Here is a 25815-nt window from a genome sequence, read left to right on the forward strand (position 1 = left end):
TCCGGCACGGCCCCTGAGGGCGGGGAGCTCATTCGGCGCGGCCCCTGAGGGCGGGGAGCTCATTCGGCGGCGGCCCCTGAGGGCGGGGAGCTGATTCGGCGGCCCCTGAGGGCGGGGAGCTCATTCGGCGCGGCCCCTGAGGGCGGGGAGCTCATTCGGCGCGGCCCCTGAGGGCGGGGAGCTGGTCCGGCGGCTCCTGAGGGCGGGGAGCTCATTCGGCGCGGCCCCTGAGGGCGGGGAGCTGGTCCGGCGGCTCCTGAGGGCGGCGGAGGCGCACAGGCGGGGCCGCTTCCCGCCGGCCCGCGGGGCGGGGCGAGGGCCGGGCCATCCGCCGGCCGCGGCATTCGAAAGTCGCTTGGCGGGCAGGGCTTCCTCCTCCCTCTTTCCTCTTCCTCCTACTCCGCCGGCGGTCCGCGCGGGGCTGTGCCGGGCCGCGGCGTCGCTCCTCGGAGCAAGTGCGAGCCTTGGCCGGTAAGGACTTGCGGAAGGGAAATACGGGTGCCGACCCTGCTCGGTGTCGCTCGCTTCAGCGATGGCAGCGTGGGAGGCCGCCGAAATGTCCTTCAGTCTGAGCAGCGTGATGGAACGGATGCGGGAGAAGAAAAAGGGTGCCTTGAGGACCGCGAAGTTGAATGCCTCGCTTGCATCAAAAATCAAAACGAAGATCATCAGTGAGTACATTTTGCGTTGCGGTGTGTACATATTTGGCTGCTATGTCAGCTTATAACTGGGCCTTGGGCCGTGACATCGGGAGTGGGCAGCAGTCCCTCAGGAGAGCTCATGTGCTGCTTCTCAGCTGCTTCTCTGCCCCGGGGTTTCGAGTGAATTCAGTGCCCTGCAGATGAGGGGCAACTGGGCAACTCCAGGTGCCCAATGGTGTCTGAAGTATTTTAGTGTATATACCTATAAATACATATACACTGTACTTTGATGTACATGTAGTCCTCTGCAGAAGCTAGGCCAAGTGACTTATTTTTATGGGGAAAGTAATGCAGAGATGGGACAGTAGATAATTAGGACTACCTTGAAAATTTCAGATATTTCCATTAATTCTATTTAATTATTCTGAAATTGGGAAACTGGTCCAAATCTACTAAAGGGCAGCTATAGAGGAAAACAGATTTTTCTCCCATTTTTTGGATGGTGATGAGTACTTATCTATAGGTGACTTGCTCAAAGCAAGGAGCATATATTTTTAAACTGAGCACTTGAACCATGCCATCATTCATTAAGAATTGAAGCAGTAGCTTGCTGCCTGAGCATGACCCACTGAGACTGGAGAGGGTATCTGAAGTGTTGCATATTATTAAGGAAATTTTTTCCTGCTGTTTTCTCTGGAGACTTTTATTGCTGGAAGGAAGGAAGGATACTGCTGATTTTGTGAGGGGGCTATTGAGCTGTAGAGATCTGATCTGAGGAAGATTGGTCTGGGAAGAGAAAGAATTATGATGAGGGGAGAGGTATGGATGAGACCTTGGATGCTGATGGTGTGTGATACTGTTCTGTCTCTCACAGACAACTCCTCCACCATGAAAATCTCCCTGAAGCAGAACAATAAAGCATTGGCTCTGGCCCTCAATGCAGAGAAAGCCAATGCACAGCGCCTCACCCAGGAGAAGGCTGTCTTACAGAAGGAGGTGAAGCAGTGCCACTTCCAGAACGCGGTGCTGCGGCACAGGCTCTCCTTCCTGGTAGGGCACTGCTGTGGGGAGGGGTGGGAGGCAAGGGGTGCTGCACTGGCATCTCCGTGGGGGGATTGAGCTGTTGGTGTTCAATGTCTGCATTATCAACGTATGGAAATGGTCACCATTCATTTCCTTATTTTTGTTTCCAAGCTGTGTTCTCCCCAGAACACGCCTCTGGCTACTAGCATCCTTGTTGGAAGAGATGTTTTGATTTAATATCTTTATGACTTCTCTCTTTTTATTACCTCAACACAGAATAATATGTTGAAAAAAATGGACAATCTTATGGCTGCAGCTAAGATGGCCGAGCTGTCTGAGGTAAACCATGGGAAACATGAGCTCACTGTGCTGGGAAGGGGGCTGTCTTTTTCTCTGTCTTTTGCTTTGTGTTGCCTGCTCACTTCAGTGTTGGATGCTTCACCTGTTTTTCTTTGCTTGAGTTGTGCTGGCTACATCCTTGTTTTTAGCTTGGTGTTAAGGATTTCCAGGGTAACTCTTTCTGTAGGAAGAGCTACAGTTTTAAGCTGTTTTCCCCTGGATTATTTGCTATGTTGGCCAGTAGGCTTTTCTGTTCTGACAGGTTGTGATTTCTTTTCAATTTCTTTTCTAAAGTATTGACATGGCAACTTGGGATAGGGAATAGGACACTTTTCCTATGTCCTGTCTCCTGGGTGGACGGGAAAATATTTCTGCTTCCTAGTCTCAGATTATGTGAACTAGTTTAACTTCATTCTTAGGCCATGGAGACACAATCTGGTTCTGCTGCAATTTATTCCATGATTTATTCCATAACATGAGGGAGTTGCTGGCAGTACTTTACATTCTCATTCCAGAGAAAGTGAGCTTGTGCTGTTTTGGTGCAGGAGGCTGCACGAGGGATTTCAAGAACTTTAAATCACTCTTCTATTTCTCTTCTTTCCAGTTCCATACAAATTCTGCATCCTTGTCCAGTGGCCAGAAGAGCAGCATGATTGAAGAGAGCTGGGCTGATGATATTGCAGATGGTCAGCTTCTGAGGTGGGGTTTACAGTGATACATCAAGCTTGTCCTGAATTTCTGTATGCAAAACCTCTTGTGTTTTATGAGTGTGCCCAGTTGCCAGCTTTACATGAGATGTCTTCTCTGAACAACCACTGCTAGATGCTGTTCTTTATTTTGTCTGCACTCCTTCTCTTGTTTGTCCTAATGCTGAGTCTCTGCAAAAACTGGTCTTTTTACCTCCTTTCTTTGAGACCATGTTACTTTTAGGCAGTTTTCTCTTTGTAGTTGGTGAGCAGTGCAAGATTTGCTTGAGTGAGTGAGTGCCATAGCTGGATACTTTGATGTTTGTTACATAAAAATACTTAATAGTCATCTGCTTGTATAGGTAAGCTTGCACTCTGGAAAGATGGTCAGAACAGGATCTCTTAAAGTCTATTTGAGGTCCTGTTTCTCCTCTGTCTAGTCTCCCCTTTCAAGATAGGGCAGTCCTTTGAGCTGCCCAAACGTGGCCTGTAGTTAGTCTGCTGGATTCTGGGACCTGTCATGTACATGAAACGTGATCCATTGCTGCTCTTCCTTCTCACCAGGGTTACACAGGTACCCATGAGAGTGCCCATTTCCAAGCTGCATGATGCAGAGCAGCAAGCTGGCAGCTCCATAGCAGTACAGACGTCCTCAGGAGACCTTCGGAGTCCTGCTTGTAGTGCGGGAGAACTTCAGAGACTTGATTCTAATGAGCCCCTGAAAATTACACCTGTTGCCCCCAAAGATACTTTGCCACCACAGCGTGATGAGGAGCCTCTGTTCCACCAGGAAGAGAATGGCAAGAAGGTGACTGAGTCAGCAGAGGAGGCTTTTCATGACTCTCACATCTTTGGAGGTAAATTTTCCTCTCTTGCTGTTGTTCTGGTATGACTTTGTGTCTGTGCTCAGAAATGCGCGAGTGCCATAGCTCTGGTTAGCTCTCACCCACAGCTCCAGTAGCTCCTAATGACTGGTAGGTACTACTGGGGCTGTTACTGCTGGAGTTATGTATATCCCAGAATCGGAGTCTTCAGAGGATATGTGGCACGTTTGCAGTAGATCAAGCTTGCAAATCAGGCTTTTTGAGTAATAGGCACTGAGCTTTTGGAGATGTCTGAAAGAGCAGAATCTGACTAGGTACACCACTGTTTCTTGTGGATTTGCCACATAAATAATAACTCTTATACAGATCGTAGGTGTTCCTAATATTACAGCTGGTTAGGAGATCCTGCTTTGGGCTGCCCTTTTGTTCAGAGGGAAGCAGCTAAGCAAATCTTCTACACAGTAAGTTTGGGGAGTCACTGTAGAGTCAAAATCATGCTTTTTCTATGCTCTGGATTTGTGGCAGTGTATGGAGCACGGTTTTTAGTGGTATGGGGAAAGATGGCATTTGCCTGCTGCATTTCTCAGCCTTAGAAATCAATTTTTTCTTTCCAACAGAGGTCTTGTGCACCACGGAGCAAAATCCCAACAATCTGCCAGCACTTGCCTGGGAAAGTAACACTCTTTCCTATGAGGCTGATGAGATGGTAAAACGTTTCTTTGATCGTCTCTCCCATGGGCACGTTACTCAGAGGAGAAAGCATTCTTCCCTCTTTGCTGCCAGCACTCCATCTTCTGCCCGGGATGTCTTCCCACACGCCACTTCCACTCAGGCAGCTTGGGGTGGCACTGCACAGGACAACAGCAGCGCCAGCAGGAGCAGCACACAGCAACAGCTGAGCTCCCCCAGCCCCCTGGCTTCACCTGCTGCAACTGCTGTCACTTCTCATAGAAACTCTGTGGGTAACGAGACCTTCTGTGAGCAGCCACAAACCAAAGAAATGGGGTGTGCTGTGGAAACGGACCGCAGCGATAGCCAGGTCCCGGAGCTGGTTCCTGTAAAGGTTAAAAGCAAAGGTAACTGTAAAACTGGAGAGAAAAAGACTGTTAAAAAGGCAAGAACAGGAAAAAAGAAAACAACTGCAATTAAAAACAATGCAGAAAGTAGTCCTGATAGATCTCAAGGTGAAGAGTGTGCTCAAAATGCAAAGACGCTTCTTCAGCCAGAAGTTGCAACGTGTTCTAGTGAGACTGAAGTCTGTGAGATGGGGCAGAAGGTCTGTGAGGGGGCTTTTGACAGGAAAAATAGAGACTGTGGTGTGCAGCACCATTCCCACTCTCCTGATGAAGTCCAGGACTTTGGAGGTACAGATGAGGTGAATCCAGCACAGCTGCAGAGTCTTGGAAGTGTTGACTTAATGCCACAGGTTACAGAGGGTCCTATTGTTGAGATGCAAAGTGTGGAGGGTTTGCTAAAAGCCCCAGTTCATACCTTCCCAAGTCAGGAAGTCCCCTCAGATGATTCCAATCTACAAAATTCTACAAAATTCTCAAGTGTGAGCAGAAAGAGTATCAGACAGAAAGTCAACAGAAGAACTAGAGTAATTAGGCAAAGACATGATTCTGATGAGGAATATCTGCCAAACAGTGTGATAATACCAGAGGCCAAAGCTGAAGAACAGCCTAAAAGAAGCCAAACAAGCAGGAAGAATACTGTCAGGAAAAGCACTTGTGATCAGAGAAATGAAGTTACTGCTTTTAGGCCCTGGATAGATGTTCAAGGAGTAGCTAATGAGAGGACAAAGGATTTGGCAGGTAATCTTAAACAGCGCAGGGTAACTTTTATTATCCATCCTTTGGATCCTGCAGGAAACTTGGGTTGTTCCCAGACAGAATTTGAAGGGGGTGAAAATGTACCTCCCAGGTGTGTTCCTGGGAGCAAAGCAAGCAAAATCCCACGAGCTGCTAAGAGCAATCAAAAGAGCATTAAAAAACAGACAGGGGACCTTCAAGAAAAAGGGCAAGGTAAAGTTGACAACAACATGAATGCTTTGAAAAAAGAAGCCTCTTGCAAACCCAAGCCTCAGAGGAAGAGGAGCCATTCTCGACCTCCAGAGACTGATTCCCTGGCCAGAAAAAGCGATGGTGCCAAGGTTCTCATTGGAAGTTCCACAGAACTTGCATCCAAGCAAATTGTCCTGATGGGGAAGTTTTCCTGCACTACACATCTGCTGTCTGAGCCAGATGCTCTCCTGGACGAGCAGCTACCTGAGATATCACTTGCAGATAGTCTTACAGACCTTCCACACAGCCTTGAATCCTCCCACGTGAGCAGTCCTGCAGTTTTGCCTGTCAGCTCCAGACTTACAGAAGTACCAGTTTCCGAGAGCTCAAGTACTAAGGGCAACAGAATGCCAGCAAAATCCCCTGTTTCGTTGAAAAACTCCCTGATATTTAACGAAAAGACTTCAGAGGAAATACCTGGGGAAAGGAACCAAGTGCAGTCAAGTTCTTGGAGCTCACCTTCATGGGAACCTGGTAGGTGGTAAGCTGGGGAAGGTACCTGTGTTTGGAGATGAGGGCAAAAAGTCCATGCAGCAAGTGCTCATATTTTCCTTCCTCTCCTCTCTTTTTTCGAAGTTTGAGATCATTTTCCAGTATACCATTTATGCTTCCACTTGGGTTGGCCAGTCGTTTCTGTGGCTGCATTTACTTCTCGTTTATCAGCATTTCTGTAAGAATTTCTGTCCACTTGTCTGTGTAGCTATTGGGACAAGACTAGCAGCATGTGCTGTGTCTTGCTTTACCACTCTTGTTATCTACAGGGCATGCCTATTAATTTAGAAAACCAAGTACTCAAGCAGTTCTGAAGTCTAATTTGACCCTGACCCTGCCTACCAGGGTCAGTCAGTATTATTTGGGCACAAAATATCGAGAAGATGACAAATTTTTTGGTCCAGAATGGTTAAAGCTGCAAGGTGTCAGACTTCATACCTCTAGGTGATATCTTCACTGTAAATTAATCAGGAGCCTACCTAAATTATTTTGTTTGCAGGGTTTTTTTTTTTTTTGTTTGTTTGTTTTTTAAAAGGATTTGGAGGCTGTATCCCTGGGCTGGTACTACAAGAGTTAAGCTGATCCTTTAGGGGAGTTTGCTGTTAATGGATGCTCTTTAATGAGAGTAGTTTTGTGGGGTTTTCCTTTCTGTAGCTGTTGACAAACCGGCCTGTTACCACTGGAGTGGGCTGTAGTTTGTAGAGAGGGAGGAAGTTTGTTGTCCTGCCCTCCTCCTCTTGGCTGACTCTGCTTGGAAAGGTGCAGTGGCCGCTAGTCCTGTGTCTTGCTGAAGTTGGGTGGTTGCTGCTAGGTTGGTTGTGTGCCATAAGCTCCAGGCTGTAAGCTCCTGGGCATTGCAGCTATCAAACAGAGGTTTTATATAATTTTTCTACTACATCAGGCCCATGATACTATCAGTATTAGTGATCTGTATTTTTTCACTGAGGGACCTAATTTGATTTATGAGCTAACATTTGAGAAGCAGATCTGGTATTTTGGATTAAAATGGTCTCTTGAGTTTAGAGAGAATACAATTGGATTCTGGATTGTGCATGTTCAGAGAAACTTGGTAATGCAGCTCTTTCTGTTTGAGAGCTGTTATTTCTTAGGATATCTGGAGATGATTTCTAATCCCTCTGATCAAACCATGTCTCCCTTTGCAGATGTCAAGCCGCTGCGGGACTTGAACGATGCCAGGGTTCTGCCTCACTCCGGCTCGGAGGAAGCGCCAGGGCGCTCATCCCGGCGGACGCGGAAACCAACCTGCTACAAAGAGCCATCAATCATTAGGTTGGGCTTTAAATATTCCTTCCAAAGACTTTTCCTGTGCTGCAACCCCTGCTCTGCTCTCATATACTCCCTCTCTAGGCATCTTCTATTGCTTTGTTTAAAGTTCTTCTTACCCTTTGTGTTCTGTGAGCCTCCTCTTCTACCATTGTGTGGTTATGCCAAACTGCTGCATCAGCACACGTAGATGTTTAGGTTTCTGGTAACAAGCTACCAAAGATGTTATTTTACTTGTTGAAATGAGCACATCTCCTGGCAGACTGCATCTGGGGTACTCCAGTGCTAATGAAGCAGGAGCATGAGTATAAAATACAGGCTAAAGCCAGCTCAGCAAAAGCCCTGATTTCATTTACATTCTATGATGACTAAAATTTTACACACTTGAGAAATCCTTTCCTCCTTAGAGCAGGCTGTATCTATATTCACTAGCAGATATGATACCTAAACGAATAGCTGCACCTTTTCCCTAGGATACTGTAGATTCAGTGCATCCAATGGCTATTGCACAGAGTCATGTACTCCTAAAATGATGACTTTGTTGTTATATAACGTTACTGGGTGTGTTTTTCCCTGCAAAATGTCCCAGTTTGAACTTTCCATGAATAGCTGGTTATATTGCACCAGAAAGTACTCTGTACTGGACAAGAAACAAACTGTACCTCTTAATCATCTTATGGGGAATAACTGCACTAAAATCAGAAACTTCAGAGACCAAAATCATACATGTAATTCAAGGAATACCTGATGTTTGAATGTAACCCTTTTGGTTCTGCAGGAAACTGAGGCAGGGTGACCCATTTACAGACACTGAGTTCCTCCACTCTCCTCGCTACAAAAGCAAAAAGAAGCCTGTCAAAGCCAAGGGAGTGACCAAGGTGAAAGAAAACCAAGGATGGCTTCCTGGAGGATGTGTCAGTGCCAAGACAGACAAGTTCATGGTAACAGAAAGTGCTCAGGAGTAGTATAGGGGTTGAAAGGCAGCCCCCAAGCTCCTAGAAGCTCGTGTGTTTAGCAACAAGGCTACAGCTTTGAATGCAGAGGCCCAAGCAAAGACTGACGTGGCTGACCAGGCAGCTGAACTATTCCAGCTAAGGAGACCCAAGGACCAGTTTGACAACTCGAGCCTTATACCATGGATTTCTTCTGTTTTCAAATCTGTGGGACTCATGGGGTGGGAAAAGTGGCTGACACAAATTGATGGATTTCTATTTTAATGACAGGCATGGCCCTTATGTGCTGTATGATTAGCCCCTAGCTATCTTCTGCTTCCTTCCTGTTCTCTCCCCCTGTCTGCCATGTAAAGCTCCCTGCAGCAGAGGATGAGCCCCATACCAGCCAACATTAAGGAATATTTGAAACACAGGGTGCTCAGGACCAGGCCTAAGCATGTCTTGTCTCAAACACTGAGTATTGCTACAGGAAGGGTGATCAGAGGAGAGGATCCCGTGGGACAGAGCTGTTTGAAAACATCTCCCCTTTTCCTATCATTCCTTGCCCTTGTTAAAGAGTACCCCTTCAGCCTTCTTGTAGCCCCTTGAGGTACTGGAAGGTGCAACAAGGTCTCCCTAGCACCTTCTGTCTTCTAGGCTGAACAACCTCAACTCTCTCAGCCTGTCTTCATAGGAGAGGCATTTCAGCCCTTTGATCGTCTTTGTGTTCCTGCTCTGGCTTTGCTCCAACAGGTCCATATCCTTCTTGAGCTGGAAACCATAGAGCTGGACAACAGTACTCCAGATGGGGTCAGCTGTGTTTCAGGAAATCCTGTACTCTTCCATTGTACACTGAGCACCCACTGACTTCAATCACCTGCTTATTTTAGTGTCTATTGGTGTAACTTTGAAGGTTATTAAATGTTTGAGAGAGTGGTGGGGAAAAGAAGGGATCAGACTGGTAGTGAAAGAGAAGGAAATGGTGCCTGATTGGAAGCAGGAGAAATGTTCCCTCTTTGTGACAGAGCAGGGAAGGGAGAGAGCTGCTCTTTTCTTCTGACCATACTTACTGCTTCTCCTGAGCACCTCAGCAACATCCATCCGTTCATGAGGATGGGCTGGGTCTTGCTGTACTCTCTGCACTCAGAGGACTCCAGAAGATGGAAGCTTCATGAGTAGAGGCAAAACAGTGTCATCTGCAGTCAGGTAAATGCTACTACATAGCTTACATTTAAAGCTGTACTGTTATTAAAACTAACAAAAAGCCTAAGGAAACAAAAAGCCTAAGATTCAAAAATGCCCTCTTAATTATTTGTTCAGTTTTCTGTAAGTTACCAAGCTTTCTCTGGGACTCTGTAACTGTGGAAGCCAGGTAGGAGCTAGTAAACAACAGGGAATTTGTTAGAGGTGCTGTCATATTAGAACCTGCCTGTCTGACCCCCTGATGGCAGAAACCAGGCAGGAACACTGCTCTCTGACTGTTCCCAGTAATTGTTTTCACTGCCTCTGTGGGTCAGAACTGGGACTTCTTCCAGCTGCACTTATGTGTTTGTGCTAGTAAACAGAGTAGACTGTATTCATTCACATTGAAGGTACAGAGACACTGCTAGCAGTTACAGAGCTGTGCTTCAAACACGTGGTAACTAGCTAGCTGCTTTAGTCTAACATTGCTATCTCTATCCTAATCACCACCTGTAGCAGTCAGCTGGAGGGGGAGTTTGTTCATGTGTAACCAGTTTCTGTTTTGCTGAGTAAGGATGTATCAGTTTGTATTATTCCCCAAATAAAATTTCAATGCAAGTGGTCTCTTCAAATTCTTGTACACTACCTGATGCTTACCAAGACACTTGCACATGACAGCTTTCCCTAGGCCAGAACAAATTAAAACTCTATTTTACGAAGGGAGTAACTTATTTTTTTGTTTATATCAAAAGTACAGTCTGTCCTAGCATGGACTGGATTGTGGTGAAAGCTACTGGGGTCTCTGAGGCAGAGCTTCCCTGTATCTGCTAATCACACAAAGGAAGGAGACACAAAGAATGTTAGTTGGCTTTTATTTTAGTCTGAATTAAAAATATTTCTTAAAAAAAACCCAACACACAACCATGGATGGAATAAGTTTTCACAGTCATGACGTGACTTGCTGTAAGACAACAAGAGTAAGTAGTAGCCCAGACAATTGGAGAAAAGTTTGCACCTTTATGAATTGTGGGGTGAGGGAAGAGGTGAACAGTTCCTATGCTTCACCTGCAGTCAGAAGGAGCATAACTAAATGCATGGCCTGCATTTAGACACTGCAGCATGGCTTTGGTAGGCTCTTAGCCTATAAGGCTTGTTTCCAGCATTCAGTAAGTGCTACTCAAATGCTACAGTCCTGACTGTAGCAATGGAACCAAATCCCTTGTACAGGATCCTGTGCTCTGGTTGGCACTACAGGGTAAAGTCGGGAGGGCTGTGGCAGGGCTGGCACAGCCCTGTGAGCTCACTGGCACTCACTGGGAAGCACTGCAGAGAGGACGGTGTTCATTCCTAACGTCTGCTGGACAGGAGGTCACCGCTGGTTTGAGCAGAGCTGTGACAAACTGGCCTTCAGACTGAGAGGAAGAGATAAAACAGATCAGAGTCAGAGAGAAAAGCCTCAGGTCTGCTGTCAACAAAATCAGGAATCCAGACCCATACCACACTTTTATCAAATTCATCTGCTTAGCAAAAGTAGGGCTTAGCCCAGCAGCTCAAAGAGTTTCAGAAAACATGATTTTCAAAAGGTTTAGAAAGTGTCTATGTTCATTTTTATCTAGTGTTTGTAATGTTACACAACAAAGGACGATACAGAGCCACTTACGCGAGCAATGACAGAAAAGCCAGGTACAAGTTTTCTCCAATATCCTAAAGTTCCCATTAGCTCTTGTAATCCTTTCCTTGATGGGGGCACTTGTATTTGTTCTAATTCCTTTAAAGTGTCTGGAGGAACTACTGCATTGCCTGCATCCACCAAGTACCCCAAATTTTTATTTCTTTACTTGGTCCTTGACATTTTTCAGGCGGAATTTCAATTTCTGCTTCATGTAATGCCTCCCATTACTGCTGCTGCTTCTCTCCCCTTTTCATGGGAATCTCCTTCAATTAGAGTATCATCTATATATTGGTATAGTTTCACATCTGGGGGAGTGAAGACTGTAAAAATTCAGCAAGATTGAGCAATCATGGGTGAATGTTTGTAGCCTGGAGGAAGCCTATTAAAAAACCAAAACCGATGAGAGAACAACTGCTAAGAAAGCAAGAACAGGAAAAAAGAAAACAACTGCAATTAAAAACAATGCAGAAAGTAGTCCTGATGAGCTCAAGGTGAAGAGTGTGCTCAAAATGCAAAGACACTTCTTCAGCCAGAAGTTGCAACGTGTTCTAGTGAGACTGAAGTCTGTGAGATGGGGCAGAAGGTCTGTGAGGGGGCTTTTGACAGGAAGACAGGACTGTGGTGTGCAGCACCATTCCCACTCTCCTGATGAAGTCCAGGACTTTGGAGGTACAGATGAGGTGAATCCAGCACAGCTGCAGAGTCTTGGAAGTGTTGACTTAATGCCACAGGTTACAGAGGGTTCTATCGTTGAGATGCAAAGTGTGGAGGGTTTGCTGAAAGCCCCAGTTCATACCTTCCCAAGTCAGGAAGTCCCCTCAGATGATTCCAGTCTACAAAATTCACTGTTCTTGAGGAAAGAGACCTCCAGTGACTGTGCTTTGCAAGAGGACTCAAGTGTGAGCAGAAAGAGCATCAGACAGAAAATCAAGAGAAAAACGAGTAATTGGGCAAAGAGATGATTCTGACAGGAAGAATCTGCCAGTGTGGTAATACCAGAGGGCCAAAGCTGAAGAACAGCCTAACAGAAGAACAACCAAGCACGAGACAGTGCCCCCTTGGACACACTGTTAGGGGAGCTTGAGTAGAACCCACGCCTTAAGCTTTGGGCATAGAGGCCAGCTTCCGCTTCAGGTTTTCAGCGAGCTTGTCCATGAACTCAAAGGTGTTCAGGTAATCAGAGCGTGTGACGCTGGCGGGGGAAACAAAACAAGACCGATATTAGTTGTACAGACTCTCAAATAATCAAAGCAGGGGAGGACTGTTTAAAGAACTATGTGTTTTGCCTCTAAAACTAAAGAGTTCTCTCCTACTCATCAGGCTGGGTTTTTTTGCCAAAAGGCTCTGGAAAGAGCTAGCCAGGTGATATTTTGCAGTTATGTAGGTCTTTTTCATTTATTAGGATCTGGCCAACAGAGCTAGACTATCATAAAAATCTTTGCAGTTCCTTCTTTACTTTTTTCTCCCATTCATTTGGTGCAATAGCAGGGAGAAAACAATTTGGGCTAAGCTGCTTGGGTCAGGGAGTGTCTCATGTTCTGTTTGTACAGCACTGGGTACAGGTGAGTCCTGTGAGACAGACTCTTTGCCATCACAAAAATAACACTCCAGCAAATGCTGTTCAGACCCAGCATGTCAAACAGCCTCCTCTCAGCACAGCTGGTTATTTCACACACTTACTTAGGCAGCCCTTTGATGCAGGCAGCAAGGTCCTTTGTCATGAAGCCAGATTCAATGGTCTCAATGCAGACTTCTTCCAGGGCAACTGCAAAGTTCCTGAGGCTAGTGTTGTTGTCCAGCTTAGCTCTGTGAGCGAGGCCTCTTGTCCATGCAAAGATGGAGGCTGAGAGAGAACACTGCGTTATTCTATCTGTCTAGAACTTCCTGAAAGTTGCTCTAAATCATCATGTGGAACAATAATTGGGCTTCCTAATACCAGTAAAATGGAAAGTAGACTGAAAAAAAGATAAAAAACTGGTATGGGAAAGAACACTTATCTTCACCTAGGTATCCTTTGCCTTTTTGTGCACCCCACCCCTTTTATCCAAAACCCACTGCCGTGTAACTTATATAGTAGGTCAGGGACTAACACAGCAATTTCCATGCTACATGTGTAGTTTACTGATCTACTTTCTGATTGCTTGCAGACCCTCTGAGTTCTGTTGTTTCTTTTGAACAATGAGCATTTAAGAATCTTAGATACTTGCTTCCCCTTAAGCATTGTCACAGTCTCTGGATGAAAAATGCACAGTGAACTGCAAGTTTCCCCACTCAGTGGTGCAGCTGTCTACAGAGAGGGTGCAGGTGTTCTTACTCTAAACTTGTAGAGGTGATGAAGGGCAGTGAAAAGCAGCTCACCAATGGGGTTGGTGGAGGTTTCTTGGCCTTTCTGGTGCATGCGGTAGTGACGAGTAACCGTGCCGTGAGCAGCTTCTGATTCAACAGTCTTGCCATCAGGGCAGATCAGCACGCTGGTCATCATCCCCAGAGAGCCGTAGCCTACACAACACAAGTTTCAAAAGTGTCTTCTCTGGACAGCTCCCTCAAACTCCCCCTAATCGCCCCATCCTACAATCCCCCTACATCCTCTCACTGATGTGAAAATCCCGGAACAGCAGAGCTGCAGTAGTGCTCCTGCACTGGCATGTCCCTACACATCAAAATAACAGTTCTTCTCAAAGTGTAGTCCTGCTGAACAATGAGACAGAGACATACAGACATTCTGTACCATTTCAAGAAAATTAGTTTTCTCAGCTAATCTGCTGGACAGATTTCTACTGAAAAGGTACAGTAAGAGAACAGTATGTGTTGGCTGCTTGTCTTTCACACAGGGTGATAGGATACAAACAACTTCTTATCAAGTGCATCTGCTCTCGTGAGAGGAACCAGCAGCTTCTGATATTGGACAATCACACCACTTCTAACCCTGTAGGTCTCAGAGATCTGCATCTTTGAAAGCTGCTTTGTTTAGCAGTCCAACACATCCTTGTTCTGTGGGAGGCAGTTTAGTGGCATTACTTCATAAAGCCACACATCTCATCCTGTGCAATTCTGCATCCATATGTGTTTTGGCACTGGGCACCTTGGTTATATAGGATTTTGATCAAGCATTGCAAATATGTAAAGTTAAACGTATCAATCTCTCTTTACACCTGACAGGTGCTTTAGGTCCTGAAGGATTTATTACTTATCTGCAGTGCACCTGCCATCACACTCAGCAGCAGTCAGCTTAACTGAAGCTGGCAGTGACAGAGAACCAGCTGCCCATTAGAATAGAAAACCTACCACTTATCATGGTGGTAGGAACTTCTCTCCTGTAAATAAATACAACTACAGAGTCTACATTCAATAGATTTTCTTGTAAAAGCAAAATCAGAATTTTTTGACTGCCTGATACCTCCATGACTGGCCACAGGTTTGAAATACAAATTTTGAGACCCAACACCACCTCCTGGGCCATTCCAGAAGATGTGACAGAAGGACACAAGGGACTATGGCTAAGCCTGTTTCAGTGTGGCACAGGAAGCACATCATACCTTGTGCAACAGAGTCAGACTGCACATCCCCATCGTAGTTCTTGCAGGCCCAGACAAAGCCTCCTTCAGATTTCAGGGCCTGAGCAACCATGTCATCAATGAGCCTGTGCTCATACCAGATCTTTTTGGCTTCAAACTGGGACTTGTATTCTCTAGAAAACAAAAACCAAACCACATTGTCATATAAACAAGGATTGCACAGTTTGTACATAGAGAGGTGCACAGAGAAAAGACTAAAAACAAAAACCCCTGCATTCTCTTTAGTCTTTTTTCTCTTGTCTGCTTGGCTAGGCTATAGTGAGACTGCTTCAGCATCACAGAGGCACCCACAGAGAATCTGTGACTTTATTAGAAGAGATGGACACCACAGCCACATTTAGCAGAGCTTTCTGCATTGACTATTGTGCCTTGCAGGACAAGGGAGACTGTGACAAAGATGGCATCCCCTGAGCCCTGAAAGTGTTGCTGAGTGTCTGAAAAAACAATTCCCAAGGCTGGAGAGTAGGCTGCACACGTACGCACTGCAGCAGGAAGTACACAATTGGTACCTGTCATAGATCTCTTGGAAGATGTCCTTGAAGCGGCCATCGTATCTCTTCAGAATGGTGTTCTTGGTGCTCATGTAGAGGGGCCAGCCTTTAGACAGTGCCATTTGGAAGGAACTGTGGGCAAAATCCTTGATAGACTGGTCAAGATTGTACATTCCCATGGCTACACCACCACAGCCTGTTAGTGGAGGAAGAACAGATAGGAATCAACTACATTTACTTTTGGTTTAAGAATTTTATTCTCCCCACAGCATACTCTGGCTGCTGCTCTCTCCAGATGTCTTAATCTAGTTCTCAAATTAAGGCTGGTTGTTTCAGGAGAAGATTTGCTTTGCACTATCAGCCCAAAGCTCCAGCAGTTCTGTGACACATGGATAGGACAGTGGTTTTGTTTTACAGGTAAGTACATCCTAATAATGTGATCTAATCCTTCTAAGAAGTTTTGTTCTAATCCAGCCTAAGTACTCAAGCACACTGTGGCAGAAGTGAGTGTACTTGAACTCCTGCTAGTCACTTAGGTAGAACAGTCTTTTTCTATCAATGCAGCAGGCAGCAGTTTGGAGTAGAAGGTCTCACTCAAAGCCAGATATGGATGTGCTCACACCTTAACTGCTTTGCACCTTCAGAACTAACTCCAGCAGTCAAGGACTGCTTTGCTTAGCTCAGGTAAACAAGACTCCACTTGAACTCTGCATATTTTTCAGCACATGTGCCCTACCCCGCAGCTTTGATCCTGCTGCTCAGGCTCACTTCTAGCAAATCGTGGGAAGAACGTTCCAGTCATGTGGGTGCTCAGGCACGTCCTGAGAAGGCTCTGAGGAACCATCAACATTCACATGACTTAGATTGTGTAAGGCAGATGTGTTAGAAGCACAAATGGAAGCGTGCTGAACCTGCAGCCCAGCTCACCTAGAAGAAAGCAGCACTGAGATCATGGAAGAGGATGACTGTGGGTGAAAGCAGGGTCTAGAGCTTCATGAGAAAGCTTTGTCACTTTCAGAGCACAACCCTGTGTTGTTTCTAGTGAAAAGTAGATACCATGTACTTAATTTTCAGCACCTCACTACCATCATCTATCTAGTTTTTGTACAGTACCAGTATCAGGGATCTTTGCTCTGGAAATATCCAGAGTTTTTAAATACCTCTCCTAATATCCATTTGTCTTTATCCCCACATGGCTGTTACTATATGGACATACATGCAGAATGAAGAGGGGAAGCCAGAGGAGGTTTATCTGCTTGCCAAGATAGCAGTGTCATTTAAAGCTGATATTGGCAGAGAATGAAATTCCTGTTATCAGTGAAAAATACATGTTGTCCCTGTACCTTCCCTATGGAGTCAAGGACCATTCAGGGTGTGATCAGCTGCAAAGACTGCCCTCAGGAACCATGATTTCCTGGTTGCTGGATGACAGCTATTAAATTTTATTCAAACAGCTATTTTCATACATGTAAAAGAAAATCCTTTTTGCAATCATACAATCCTGCTGCCTACTAAGAATCTTTTGATTCACTGTCAAGGTTGAACACATTAGTGCAGCAAAAAGACAGGCTTCCCCTCATCATTTGGGAGATATGCTGGCACAAGAGTTATCCGTGGGGAGGGCAGCTCCCCAGAGCACCAGCAGCAATCTGCCCTCTTTGCACTTCCCTGCCTTCTGCTTGCTGATACAATGCAAATCAGACTGGCAGCGGATGGGCACACATCCCAACACTCACCAGCCACCTGCCAAACGAGAACAGATTAGGACTGGTGGGGAAGCAGGTGAACTCCAGGTGAAAGGCTATGCAACAAGAGTGGTAGAGATGTAGGTTCTTTGGAGCAAGCATGCCAGAGAAATCAAAAAGGATCATATATACATACATATATACTTTTGTCAAAATACAAAAGAGGGTCATATGTCAATCTTGGTACCTGTTTGCCAAACCAACTGCACACAAACAGGGATGCTGTGGTTTACATGGTTCCATTTTTTGGTAGCTAAACCCAAAATACTGCACATTCACACACAGATCACCATAAGACTTTAAATCCTGAACCCTTTGATCAATGATAGACAAGAGACATAACCTGTATGATGTTTCCCTGAATCCTGCCCCTAGAGATAACAGCCTGAGTCCTGGAAACGTGTGTAACTGTTTGCATTAACAAAGGCCAGCAATGTCAGGACTCCTCCTGAGCCTTGCAATGTCTGCAGCCAGCACAGGCAGAGGAGAGACATCAAAACCTTTGGGACTGCATCTGTTAGAAGTTACAGCCTACACACTCAGGAGTGAAATCTTGTGAAATCCTCTTTCCACCTTACAGAGCAAGTGTTAATTCTGATTTCTATTGAGCAAATAAAAAGACTGCTTCATAAAGAGGGGTAAAAACTGCAAAGGTATACAGAGATCAGTAAAACAAACTAAACCCAGAAAGAATTACCATGGATTGTTCTCAAATATCTCTCCCCTTAGGTCAAGCCTTGTTTACATAGCAAGTTTGTCTCTGATCAGAGAGAAAAACACACATGCTGCTACCAGAGTCATCATACAAGGAGCACGACAGGTGGCTAATCTAATATGATTGTGCTCTTGAGGTGCCTTTTTGATCCCAGGAAGATATCAAGGAACTTTCAGTACTTGACAAACAAATGAAGAAGGCCCAAACTTTCTCCCCCACTCTACCTCTAAGTCATAATTTACCATCACCCAGATCTGACTGATAATTCAAGATTAAATGAAACTCAAAATATCAGTTTTAATTACTAATTAGAGAAAATACCTACTTTCAAAGTTATGGACCAGGTATGTGACTGGTTTGCCTCCATCTGTGGGAGTGTAGGTCATCTCTACTTTTCCAGGCCCAGGTACCACAAAATCAGTTGCTCTGTACTGTTTAAAAAAAAAATAATTGCCATGATGATTTTATCTATCAGGAAGAGAGAACCATAAAAGACAGTCCTCATTTGGGAGGGCAGGTTACAGAAAAACAGTTGTACTAAAAACCCCATTAAGTAGACTTTTTATTCAGCCATATTGTCATTGGGTTACTTTACTAAAAATTAGAAAGGCAAGGGTCATGGAATTACTTAGGCTGGAAAAGACTCTTAAGATCATCAAGTCCAAGAGTTAAACCAGCACTGTCAGAGCACCACTAAACTGTGTCCTTAAATAGTCAAAAGTCTGCCTGTTTCAGAAGCCATCTGAATTTTCCTTTAGGGGAAAAAGCTCACCGATTCTTGGGCCCCATCAATTGGCAGAGTATCTACTTTTGCAGATGCACTGAAGTTTTAAAGTGCAGAGTATTTAGATGGTTGTGTGGTTGGTGGGTAGAAAGGCTCTTCTCCCTGCCTCAGAAAAGCCAGTCATATTACAACTGCTGATCCCGTAAGTAACAGGGCTCATACATCACACAAGATGACTTCTGAAAGGCAGCCTGTAGTAAGTCTTCCAAGTTAAAAACTTTAGGTATTTAAATGATGTCTCATTTCCCCAATTGTCCTGAACAGGTTACATTTCCTTGAAATTTGTTATTCTTTTTCATGTAGTTTCCCTCCTATCAAGGGCATCTGTTCCCTGAGCTGTTCTGAAGGTAGTGTCTCACCCCTGTGTCCTTTGTATGTTCTTATATTGTTCCTCTCACTTTAATCTCATCTTTTGCAGGGTTTCAATCCTTCCCCTTTAATCCACTGTTCCTTATTATTTGACCTTCTCAATTGTTCACAACCTTTAAGGATCTTGAATCCCACTCTTTTCTAGTGTCAGGGTTCTGCAATTATTTTCCTCTTGAATATTTATTATTTTACCTTCCTATCCCAGGTAATCTAATGACTTGCCCTCAGTTTGCAGGCTATTGAAGCACTTGGCTTTTCTAGAAGACTTTCCTTTTGCCATGTTTGGTAGCTTTATAGCATATGATTGCCCATGGAGAACAGTATGACTGATTCTTATCTTCCAGGCTACCCAAAGGGCACAACACAAGAACTGTTCCAGGGCTTTCCACAGCCTTGTACTACACTCTCAGGAGAGCTCTGATAAAAAAGGTTTCCCTACTTCTGTACCACAGCCTGATGTGCCCAGGTCAGGTACCAACCCTGCAGATATGCTATGCAAGTTAAGGCAGCAGATCACAGTAAAAAAAAATTACAAAAGAAATAGAACAAAACCACACCCCCATACAGAAGGCAATTTTGCCTACTCCTAGAAATCACTCACTTTTATCCATTTTTGCTGTGAGCAACATTAGACACCAGAAAGTCTGGCGAAGTAAGAAGGTGGGCAGTGTAAAGGATATTTTCTAAAGAAGTTCTTATGTAGGGAGGAGGGTTCTAGAGAGGTGAAGAACAGTAACTTAGCAGAGTTAAGTGTCTAAGTACAGGCCTGTGTAATCCAGGCACAGGCTTCTGAATGCTGTTTACACAGTGACACTGTTCAAGGAAGAGAGGCATGAACCAGGCTCTCCCACACTTGCCAGGTGCAGCACGAAGTGCTAGCAAGTAAGTGCTCCCCGGTGGAATGCAAGGGACAGAGCAGGGCACAGGGCTGGCTAAGTCTTTGGAGCTCTGTACCTGTCAGGAATAAGGCCGTTAAGACAAAAGAGGAGCAAACACTGCAGTGACTCACCTGGTCCCCATACGCGTGGCGGCCGATGACAATGGGTTTCACCCACCCAGACACCAGCCGGGGAATGTTCTTGCAGATAATAGCCTCTCTGAAGACAGTGCCACCCAGGATGTTCCTAATTGTGCCATTGGGAGACTTCCACATCTGCTTCAACTTGAACTCCTCCACTCTCTTCTCATCAGGAGTGATGGTTGCACACTTTATGCCAACGTTGTATTTCTTTATGGCTTCAGCAGCTTCCACAGTTACTTTATCATTTGTAGCATCACGATGCTCAATGCCCAAGTCATAACTGTAACAGACCCACAAACGTGGTCAGGACTGCCCAGGACATTTGTTTGTGTTAAACAGAAAGAAATAAGAAATAAGACCCCATATGTGCTTGTGAGAGTAGTTCCAGCATTCTGCCACAACTGAAGTTATCTCTCTTCCAGTGCAAATGCTGCTGGACTGGACGAAAACAGACTCATACAGTGACATTTCTCCTGTTAGTGGAGGTTGGTAGGAGATTGGACAAAGGAGAGCTTCAGTTTACGGCTGAGGTTTGCTGACAGCATCTCCTCTGCCTTGCCTTTTGAGCTTGCTGCAATGGCAGCTGTCAGTTGAGGACTCCAATTGTATGGAGCAGCAAAATCCCCAGATGAATGTGAGTCTTTAGTTCAAACCTCTTGTGCTGAGGGCTCTGGCTTCCTTCACATACTGAGCACATGAAGCTACACTAGGCTTAAAAACTCCCATGACAACGGGCCCACAATTCTGCTCTGGCAGCAAAACTGTCAATATTCCCCTCAAACACCAGAGGAGAGTCTTTTCCATACTCTGTTTTAATAGCTTTTGTAGAACAATGGGTGTCCAGCATGGGACAGCCCTGAAGCACAGCCAGCTGTACAAGAATCCAGCCATTGTGCTGCCTCAGCCAAGGGTTTGCTTGCCCTCCTCCCACCCTCCTCGAAAAGGGATGCTCTGCAGACTGTGTGCATGCATTACACTGCTGGGTTCCTGTCTGCCTGCTGCCCAACACCAGCCAGCAGGAAGCCCGATGTAGGTGGCATGCAAATGGCTCCAGTGGCAGGGGAAAAGGTCAGACCTGGGGGTTTAACTACGGCAGATATCACTGCAGGCCTCTCTCCACATGGCTGGGAGCAATGTAGCCGGATACTTCTCTAATAATTATAGCTCAGTGGCCAGAAAAAGAAGAGATTATTTGTTCTGCCTGGCCAGATGCTGTAGATAGCATGTCCCTTTTGCTGTACCCAGCTGCCAGTATTTGCTTTTTCCAGAAGGGAGTACAGGAGCACAGCCCAGCTTCAGGAGTAAGTGTAACAGTTAGCTCACATTGCCAACAGCAGAGCCCAGGCCTACAGCCATCAGGGCAGAGTCTGTGCCCTACCACACCCTTCTGTCCTCTGGGCACATCTTCAAAAGGCGTGGCAGGGAGCCATAAGCCCACTCAGGGATGCAGGATGCTGTGCTTCAAGCCAGGGAGTGGCTGAAACAGCCCCTGTTTCTCTTTGCTGAGGCTGCAGGAGTCATGCAGACTGCCCGGGTGCTGGAAACTGCAGGACACAGGAGATAAAATACAGACCACGTCTCTGAGAGACTTTCTTAGAGGCACAGTACAGGCAAAAAGCTACCTGACAATTCAGCATTCACTGCTTGCTGCTGTGAGGAACCCTGGAGGGCATGCTACAGGAAAATCCATCAACACCTAATGACATATGCAAACTGCAGTACAGAGTAGCTGAATGTCACAGAGCCATTACCTGTGCAAATCCAGATCTACATAAGGAAAAATCAGCTTTTCTTTAATCAGTTCCCAGATGACCCGTGTCATTTCATCTCCTTGCATCTCCACAACAGAGCCTCCACGGATTTTTTTAGACATCTTGAACTGCAATAGACATAAAAAAGTCCAACCTAAGTTAAAAGCTACCAATACATGTATCCTGCATTTTTACAACATAACTAGGTGAGGCACTAGCATAGCACAAAATCTCTCCAAACAGTCTTAAAAATAACCTCACTTTATTCTTAGTTTCATGTTACATGGTATTTTTGTTAAAGCCACAGCTCCTCGGGATATCTATGTGAGGATAAAAAGAAAGGTTAATATCTTGACAATTAAGGGCACGGGCTTTAATTATGGTTGTATCAAAGAACTGAAAACATGACCAAATTCTTCCCCCAAATTCCACAGAAACAGATGAGCGCTGTTTACTTTTAGCTTTCACAAATTCTAGTCCAGTTGCCTGTTTCTCCACCTTTTTCTGAAAATCAGAGGTTAATGGACATGATTACAATGACAGTTTATACTGCTGAAGCTACTAAGAGTAATATAATTGTGAGCTTCTTTATTAGCTTTGTCCCCCACGAAGGAAGGAAACAGGTAGAAAAATCCAAGGCCTACACATCAAGACTATTTTTTTGTGGCAAGCTTTATTTAAGTTAAAATAAAGTTAAGTTAAAATAAATACTGGACAGATTTGTTTGCTGTAGGGAACAAAGGTTTCCCAAGATATTTGTGAACAAAGCCTCAAAAAAAAAAATAAACTTGAACTCTGCCCTTCTATGTGCACTTTGTTCTTTGTCAAGAAACCCTCAGAAGGCATTGAACTGCTCTAGCACAGTGCTCTGCTTTCCAACAGTTTCTTGGGTCTCGGCTCTGATTATGCAAGAGCTATGACTTGGCAAGTTCCTCCTTGCAGACAGTCCAGTGCTGTGTGCATCTGCCAGGATCCTACAGCGAGAGAGCCAGCCCTGTGCCCGAGGCTGCACTCCCAGGGACCGAGGGCCACGAACGCCTCCATGCAGAACGAGGGGTCCCACTGCACACAGCCTCTGTTCATCCAGGCCAGCCATCATCCCGGGGTGTGGGGCTTGCACAGCAAGGGCCCCGCATTACAGGCACGTTGGGAGACTATCCCAGGGTTAATTATTTTTTTTTTTTTTAATTAAAGTAACTTGTGCTGCATGACCAAAATCCAATCTATTAAACAGTTTTAGTCTGGGAGGAACATAAACTTTCTAAGCTATGTTGACGGGATCAAGCTTTTCTAAACCTTTTAAAGTGCAAAAACGAAAAAAACCAAAAACAAAAACCCCAAAAATCAAACCACCAAAAAAGACACCCCCAAACAAAAAAGAAACAAAAAACCCCAAAACAACCCCCTGTAACAAAAACACCCATTTGAAACAAAACCACCCCAAACAAAACCCCATCCAAAAAATAACACAATACCCTAAAAAAATATTTTGAAGAATAATATAAGGTTGTGTTACTGAGACTCAGTTTAAAATATAAACTACTTCAGGCACTTCTATCCCTAACACAGACAGCAGCTTGGCTTATACTGGGCCTCCGTAGCCCTCAAGGAGAACTTGAACTTCACATGACCACACTCTGTCTGAACTCAATTTACTTATGCAAGTATCTTGAACTCAATTTTCGATTGTGACTATCTAAATAAATAAGGTCTGTATTACAGTCCACGGCCTAGGCACAGAAGTACTACTCCAGAAGAGTTCAGTTTTGCTTTTGGCACAACCTAAGAAACAGTCTGATTCATTTAAGTAAAAATGTAGACAGGCACAAACCCACAAAACACTGCTTGTTTTGTGGTTTGGTTCTACTTAACGAAGACAAATCAGACTATGTCAGTCATGGCAATAGGTTTGGCTTCAGAACTCTTCCATGCTGCTGTCATGGAGAGAACACAAAGGGAGGTGAGACGCACCTCCACTGAGATACATCTCCACTGATGTGTGCAAACAGCAGCTTCTTCAAGGCTCTGACAGCATCCAACATGTTTACACGATCATGGCCCAGGCACTGGTACTTTTCCCCTCCTCAGTCACCCGTGTCCCCAGTTTGTCTCTGAACTGGGGCAGTACTGCAGGTGCATCCCTCTCCTGCACACCACTCAACAAGCCAAGAGAGGCTCCTCTAGAGAGCACACATTCCCTAGAGTTCAGTTCTCTCACTCGTTCCCTCTGATTTTATTTTTACTGAATTGCCAAAATGCAGCAAGGTCTTTCTCCTGCAGCAGCTCTTCTTTAAATACATCTAACCCAGGCACATAGCCAAGGCAACTTAGAAGACACTGTGTATTTCCAAATACCCCTTGGTCCGTAGGAAGGGCTCGGGGCCTAGGGGCAATAATTAACGATTGCAACAAGCCCGTAACTCGGCGTCCAGCTGATCTCCCCGGGGAGGCGGCTCGCAGGGGCACGGAGCAGGGTGCTGGCACCAGCCGAGCCCTGGGCTGCACTCGTTTTCCGGCCGCACTCGCCCCTGGCAAGGCGATCCCGTGGCACACCGGGGATTCTCCCACCGGGCCGCGGGCAGCAGCCGCCGCCGCGGCCGAGGCTGAAATCCCGGCACCGGCACGGCCGCGACCGCGGCCGCTCCCCAAGGGGGCGAGCACAGGGAGGGCCCCGAGCCCGGCTCACGCCCGGGACACCACCGACTAGCGGGAGACCGCAGGGCTGCGTGAGGAGACAGCCCAGCCCAGCCCAGCCCAGCGCGGGCGATCCCGGGGAGCAGCACCCCCAGCGCCTCAGCGACACTCGCGGCGGGCGGGGCGCGGCCGCGGGGTGCCGCCCGCACCGAGGGAAAAAAGCCCTTCAACACATTCCCGGCCCTCAGGGCCCCGCTGCGGGGTGCCGCGGGAGACAAAGGACAAAGGGTGCTGTGCAAACGCGCGGCGCGCTGGGGCGGTGGCGCTGCCCTTTACCTGCGGCCCCGGTGCCGTTCCGTTCCGTGCGGCGTTGCGGGCGCGATGCGGGGCCGGGCCCTGCGCGGGGCCCTTTATGCGGCCGCGCCCCCCGCCCCGCCCGGCCCCGCCGCCGCGGCGCCCCCTGCCGGCCGCGCCCCCTGCTGGCCGCGCGGCCCCTCCCCCGGCGGCGGCGCGGGCCGCCAGGGGGCGCGCGGCTGGCGCGGGGCCAGCAGCCGGGCCCGCCCCGGTCTCTCGCGCCGGTGCCCCCGTGCGAGGGGCCCGCGGCAGCTCGGGCCGTGCGGCTGCCGTTCCGGGCCGGGCCCGTTCCGCGCTCTGCCGCCCCGCGCAGTGAGTGCCCGCCGGCACAGGGAGCCCGCTGGTGCCGGGTCTCGGCCGTGCCCCGGGGAGAGCGTCGCAGCCCAGCCCAGGGATGCGGTACGCACAGCGGGCACGGGTTCGTCCGCTGGCGCTGGGGCCGCGGTGGCGACACTACGGCCCCGGGGGCAGGAGCTGGCTCCTCTTTAGTGCCGGGGCGAGGCGAGGAGCGTGGCCGGGGAGGAACCTCGGGGCGCGAATAGAAGAGAAGGGAATATAAATGAAATATGGTGTATTACGCCTTCCCGGAGGATACACCGGCTCGCTACACTGCCGGCTGCTCCCGAGGCAGCAGCCTGGGCGTGCCGCGCCCCTGCGGAGCAGCCGGGAAGGGCCGGGGGGCGGGGCCGGGCGCTGCCAGCGGGTGGAGTGCACCAAGTTCGATTGGCCGTGCCTGGGCGGGAGCGGCGCGGTCGGCGGGCGGTTGGTCGGGGCTGGCGGCGCTGCCGGGCCGGGCGGGGAAGGGAGGGCGGCGGTGCCGCCCCAGCACCGGCACCGCGGCCGCGGGCAGCAGGTGAGACAGCCCGCCAGGGCCGCCCGCACCGCTCTGCGGCCCCCTCGCTCCCAGAGCCTTCTCCGGCCTGCCCGGGCCGGCCCCTGGGAGCGGCTCGCGGTGGTTCTCGGTGGCTCTCCGTGGGGGTCGCTGCCCACCGCGTCCTCCCTGCCCTGTCGCAGGTGATCTCCGGGTCTGCCATCCCGGGTGAGCGAAGGCGGCTGTCTCCTGCGCAGAGGTTGGAAGGGATGCGTGTGTGTCACGCAGTTGTGTTTGAATTGCGGGTGTTTGTGCAATTGAACAATCGCGGGTGTGTTATCCAGGTGCCCGCGAGTAGTGTCTGTAAGGAGTGGCCGTATCCTTCTGGCCCTGAGCAGCTGCGGTCAGTGTTGTGGTTCGCAGGCTG

General features: G+C 47.2%; 3 protein-coding genes across 8 annotated transcripts in view; 2 read left to right on the top strand and 1 right to left on the bottom strand.

Moving 5' to 3' along the window:
- Positions 1-218: 218 nt before the first annotated feature.
- On the top strand, positions 219-10089 carry LOC134552081 (shugoshin 2-like). The gene is made up of 8 exons (XM_063400389.1): positions 219-671; positions 1516-1691; positions 1941-2003; positions 2608-2702; positions 3254-3546; positions 4131-6050; positions 7232-7358; positions 8131-10089. The coding sequence occupies exons 1-8, from the start codon at positions 533-535 to the stop codon at positions 8315-8317; spliced, it is 3000 nt and encodes a 999-aa protein (XP_063256459.1). The 5' UTR covers positions 219-532; the 3' UTR covers positions 8318-10089.
- Positions 10090-10321: 232 nt separating this feature from the next.
- IDH1 (isocitrate dehydrogenase (NADP(+)) 1) lies at positions 10322-24683 on the bottom strand. 2 transcript variants are annotated; one of them, XR_010080764.1, is made up of 10 exons: positions 24560-24683; positions 21590-21717; positions 19827-20118; positions 17990-18095; positions 15223-15400; positions 14675-14826; positions 13497-13637; positions 12819-12981; positions 11127-12330; positions 10322-10878 (listed from the first exon to the last, which is right to left on the bottom strand). XR_010080764.1 is itself a non-coding variant. In XM_063400403.1 (9 exons), the coding sequence occupies exons 2-9, from the start codon at positions 21709-21711 to the stop codon at positions 12237-12239; spliced, it is 1248 nt and encodes a 415-aa protein (XP_063256473.1). In that variant the 5' UTR covers positions 21712-21717; positions 24560-24683; the 3' UTR covers positions 10322-12236. The 2 variants fall into 2 exon arrangements, 1 of the variants encoding a protein (XP_063256473.1); XM_063400403.1 differs by having other exon boundaries at positions 10322-12330.
- Positions 24684-24837: 154 nt separating this feature from the next.
- PIKFYVE (phosphoinositide kinase, FYVE-type zinc finger containing) overlaps positions 24838-25815 on the top strand; it is a 64002-nt gene continuing 63024 nt past the window's right edge. For 2 of the 5 annotated variants that reach the window (XM_063400391.1, XM_063400393.1), the window contains exon 1: positions 24838-24976. In XM_063400391.1, the coding sequence (XP_063256461.1) occupies positions 24972-24976 (5 nt within the window). In that variant the 5' untranslated portion in view covers positions 24838-24971. Of the gene's footprint in view, positions 24977-25336; positions 25648-25815 lie in introns of those variants that run through there. The other 3 variants (XM_063400392.1, XM_063400394.1, XM_063400396.1) reach the window with 3 other exon arrangements.

This window comes from Prinia subflava, chromosome 6 (assembly GCF_021018805.1).
Source record: "Prinia subflava isolate CZ2003 ecotype Zambia chromosome 6, Cam_Psub_1.2, whole genome shotgun sequence".
Classification (NCBI taxonomy): domain Eukaryota; kingdom Metazoa; phylum Chordata; class Aves; order Passeriformes; family Cisticolidae; genus Prinia; species Prinia subflava.

Excerpts from the sequence above, each read along its gene's own strand:
- IDH1 (XM_063400403.1), bottom strand. The coding sequence starts at position 21,711 with ATGTCTAAAAAAATCCGTGGAGGCTCTGTTGTGGAGATGCAAGGAGAT. Across the intron at positions 15,401-17,989 it reads CCTGGTCCATAACTTTGAAA|GCTGTGGTGGTGTAGCCATG; the intron begins GTAGGTATTTTC and ends CTCCACTAACAG. Across the intron at positions 12,331-12,818 it reads TGCATCAAAGGGCTGCCTAA|CGTCACACGCTCTGATTACC; the intron begins GTAAGTGTGTGA and ends TTCCCCCGCCAG.
- LOC134552081 (XM_063400389.1), top strand. The coding sequence starts at position 533 with ATGGCAGCGTGGGAGGCCGCCGAAATGTCCTTCAGTCTGAGCAGCGTG. Across the intron at positions 3,547-4,130 it reads TGACTCTCACATCTTTGGAG|AGGTCTTGTGCACCACGGAG; the intron begins GTAAATTTTCCT and ends TCTTTCCAACAG. Across the intron at positions 7,359-8,130 it reads AAAGAGCCATCAATCATTAG|GAAACTGAGGCAGGGTGACC; the intron begins GTTGGGCTTTAA and ends TTGGTTCTGCAG.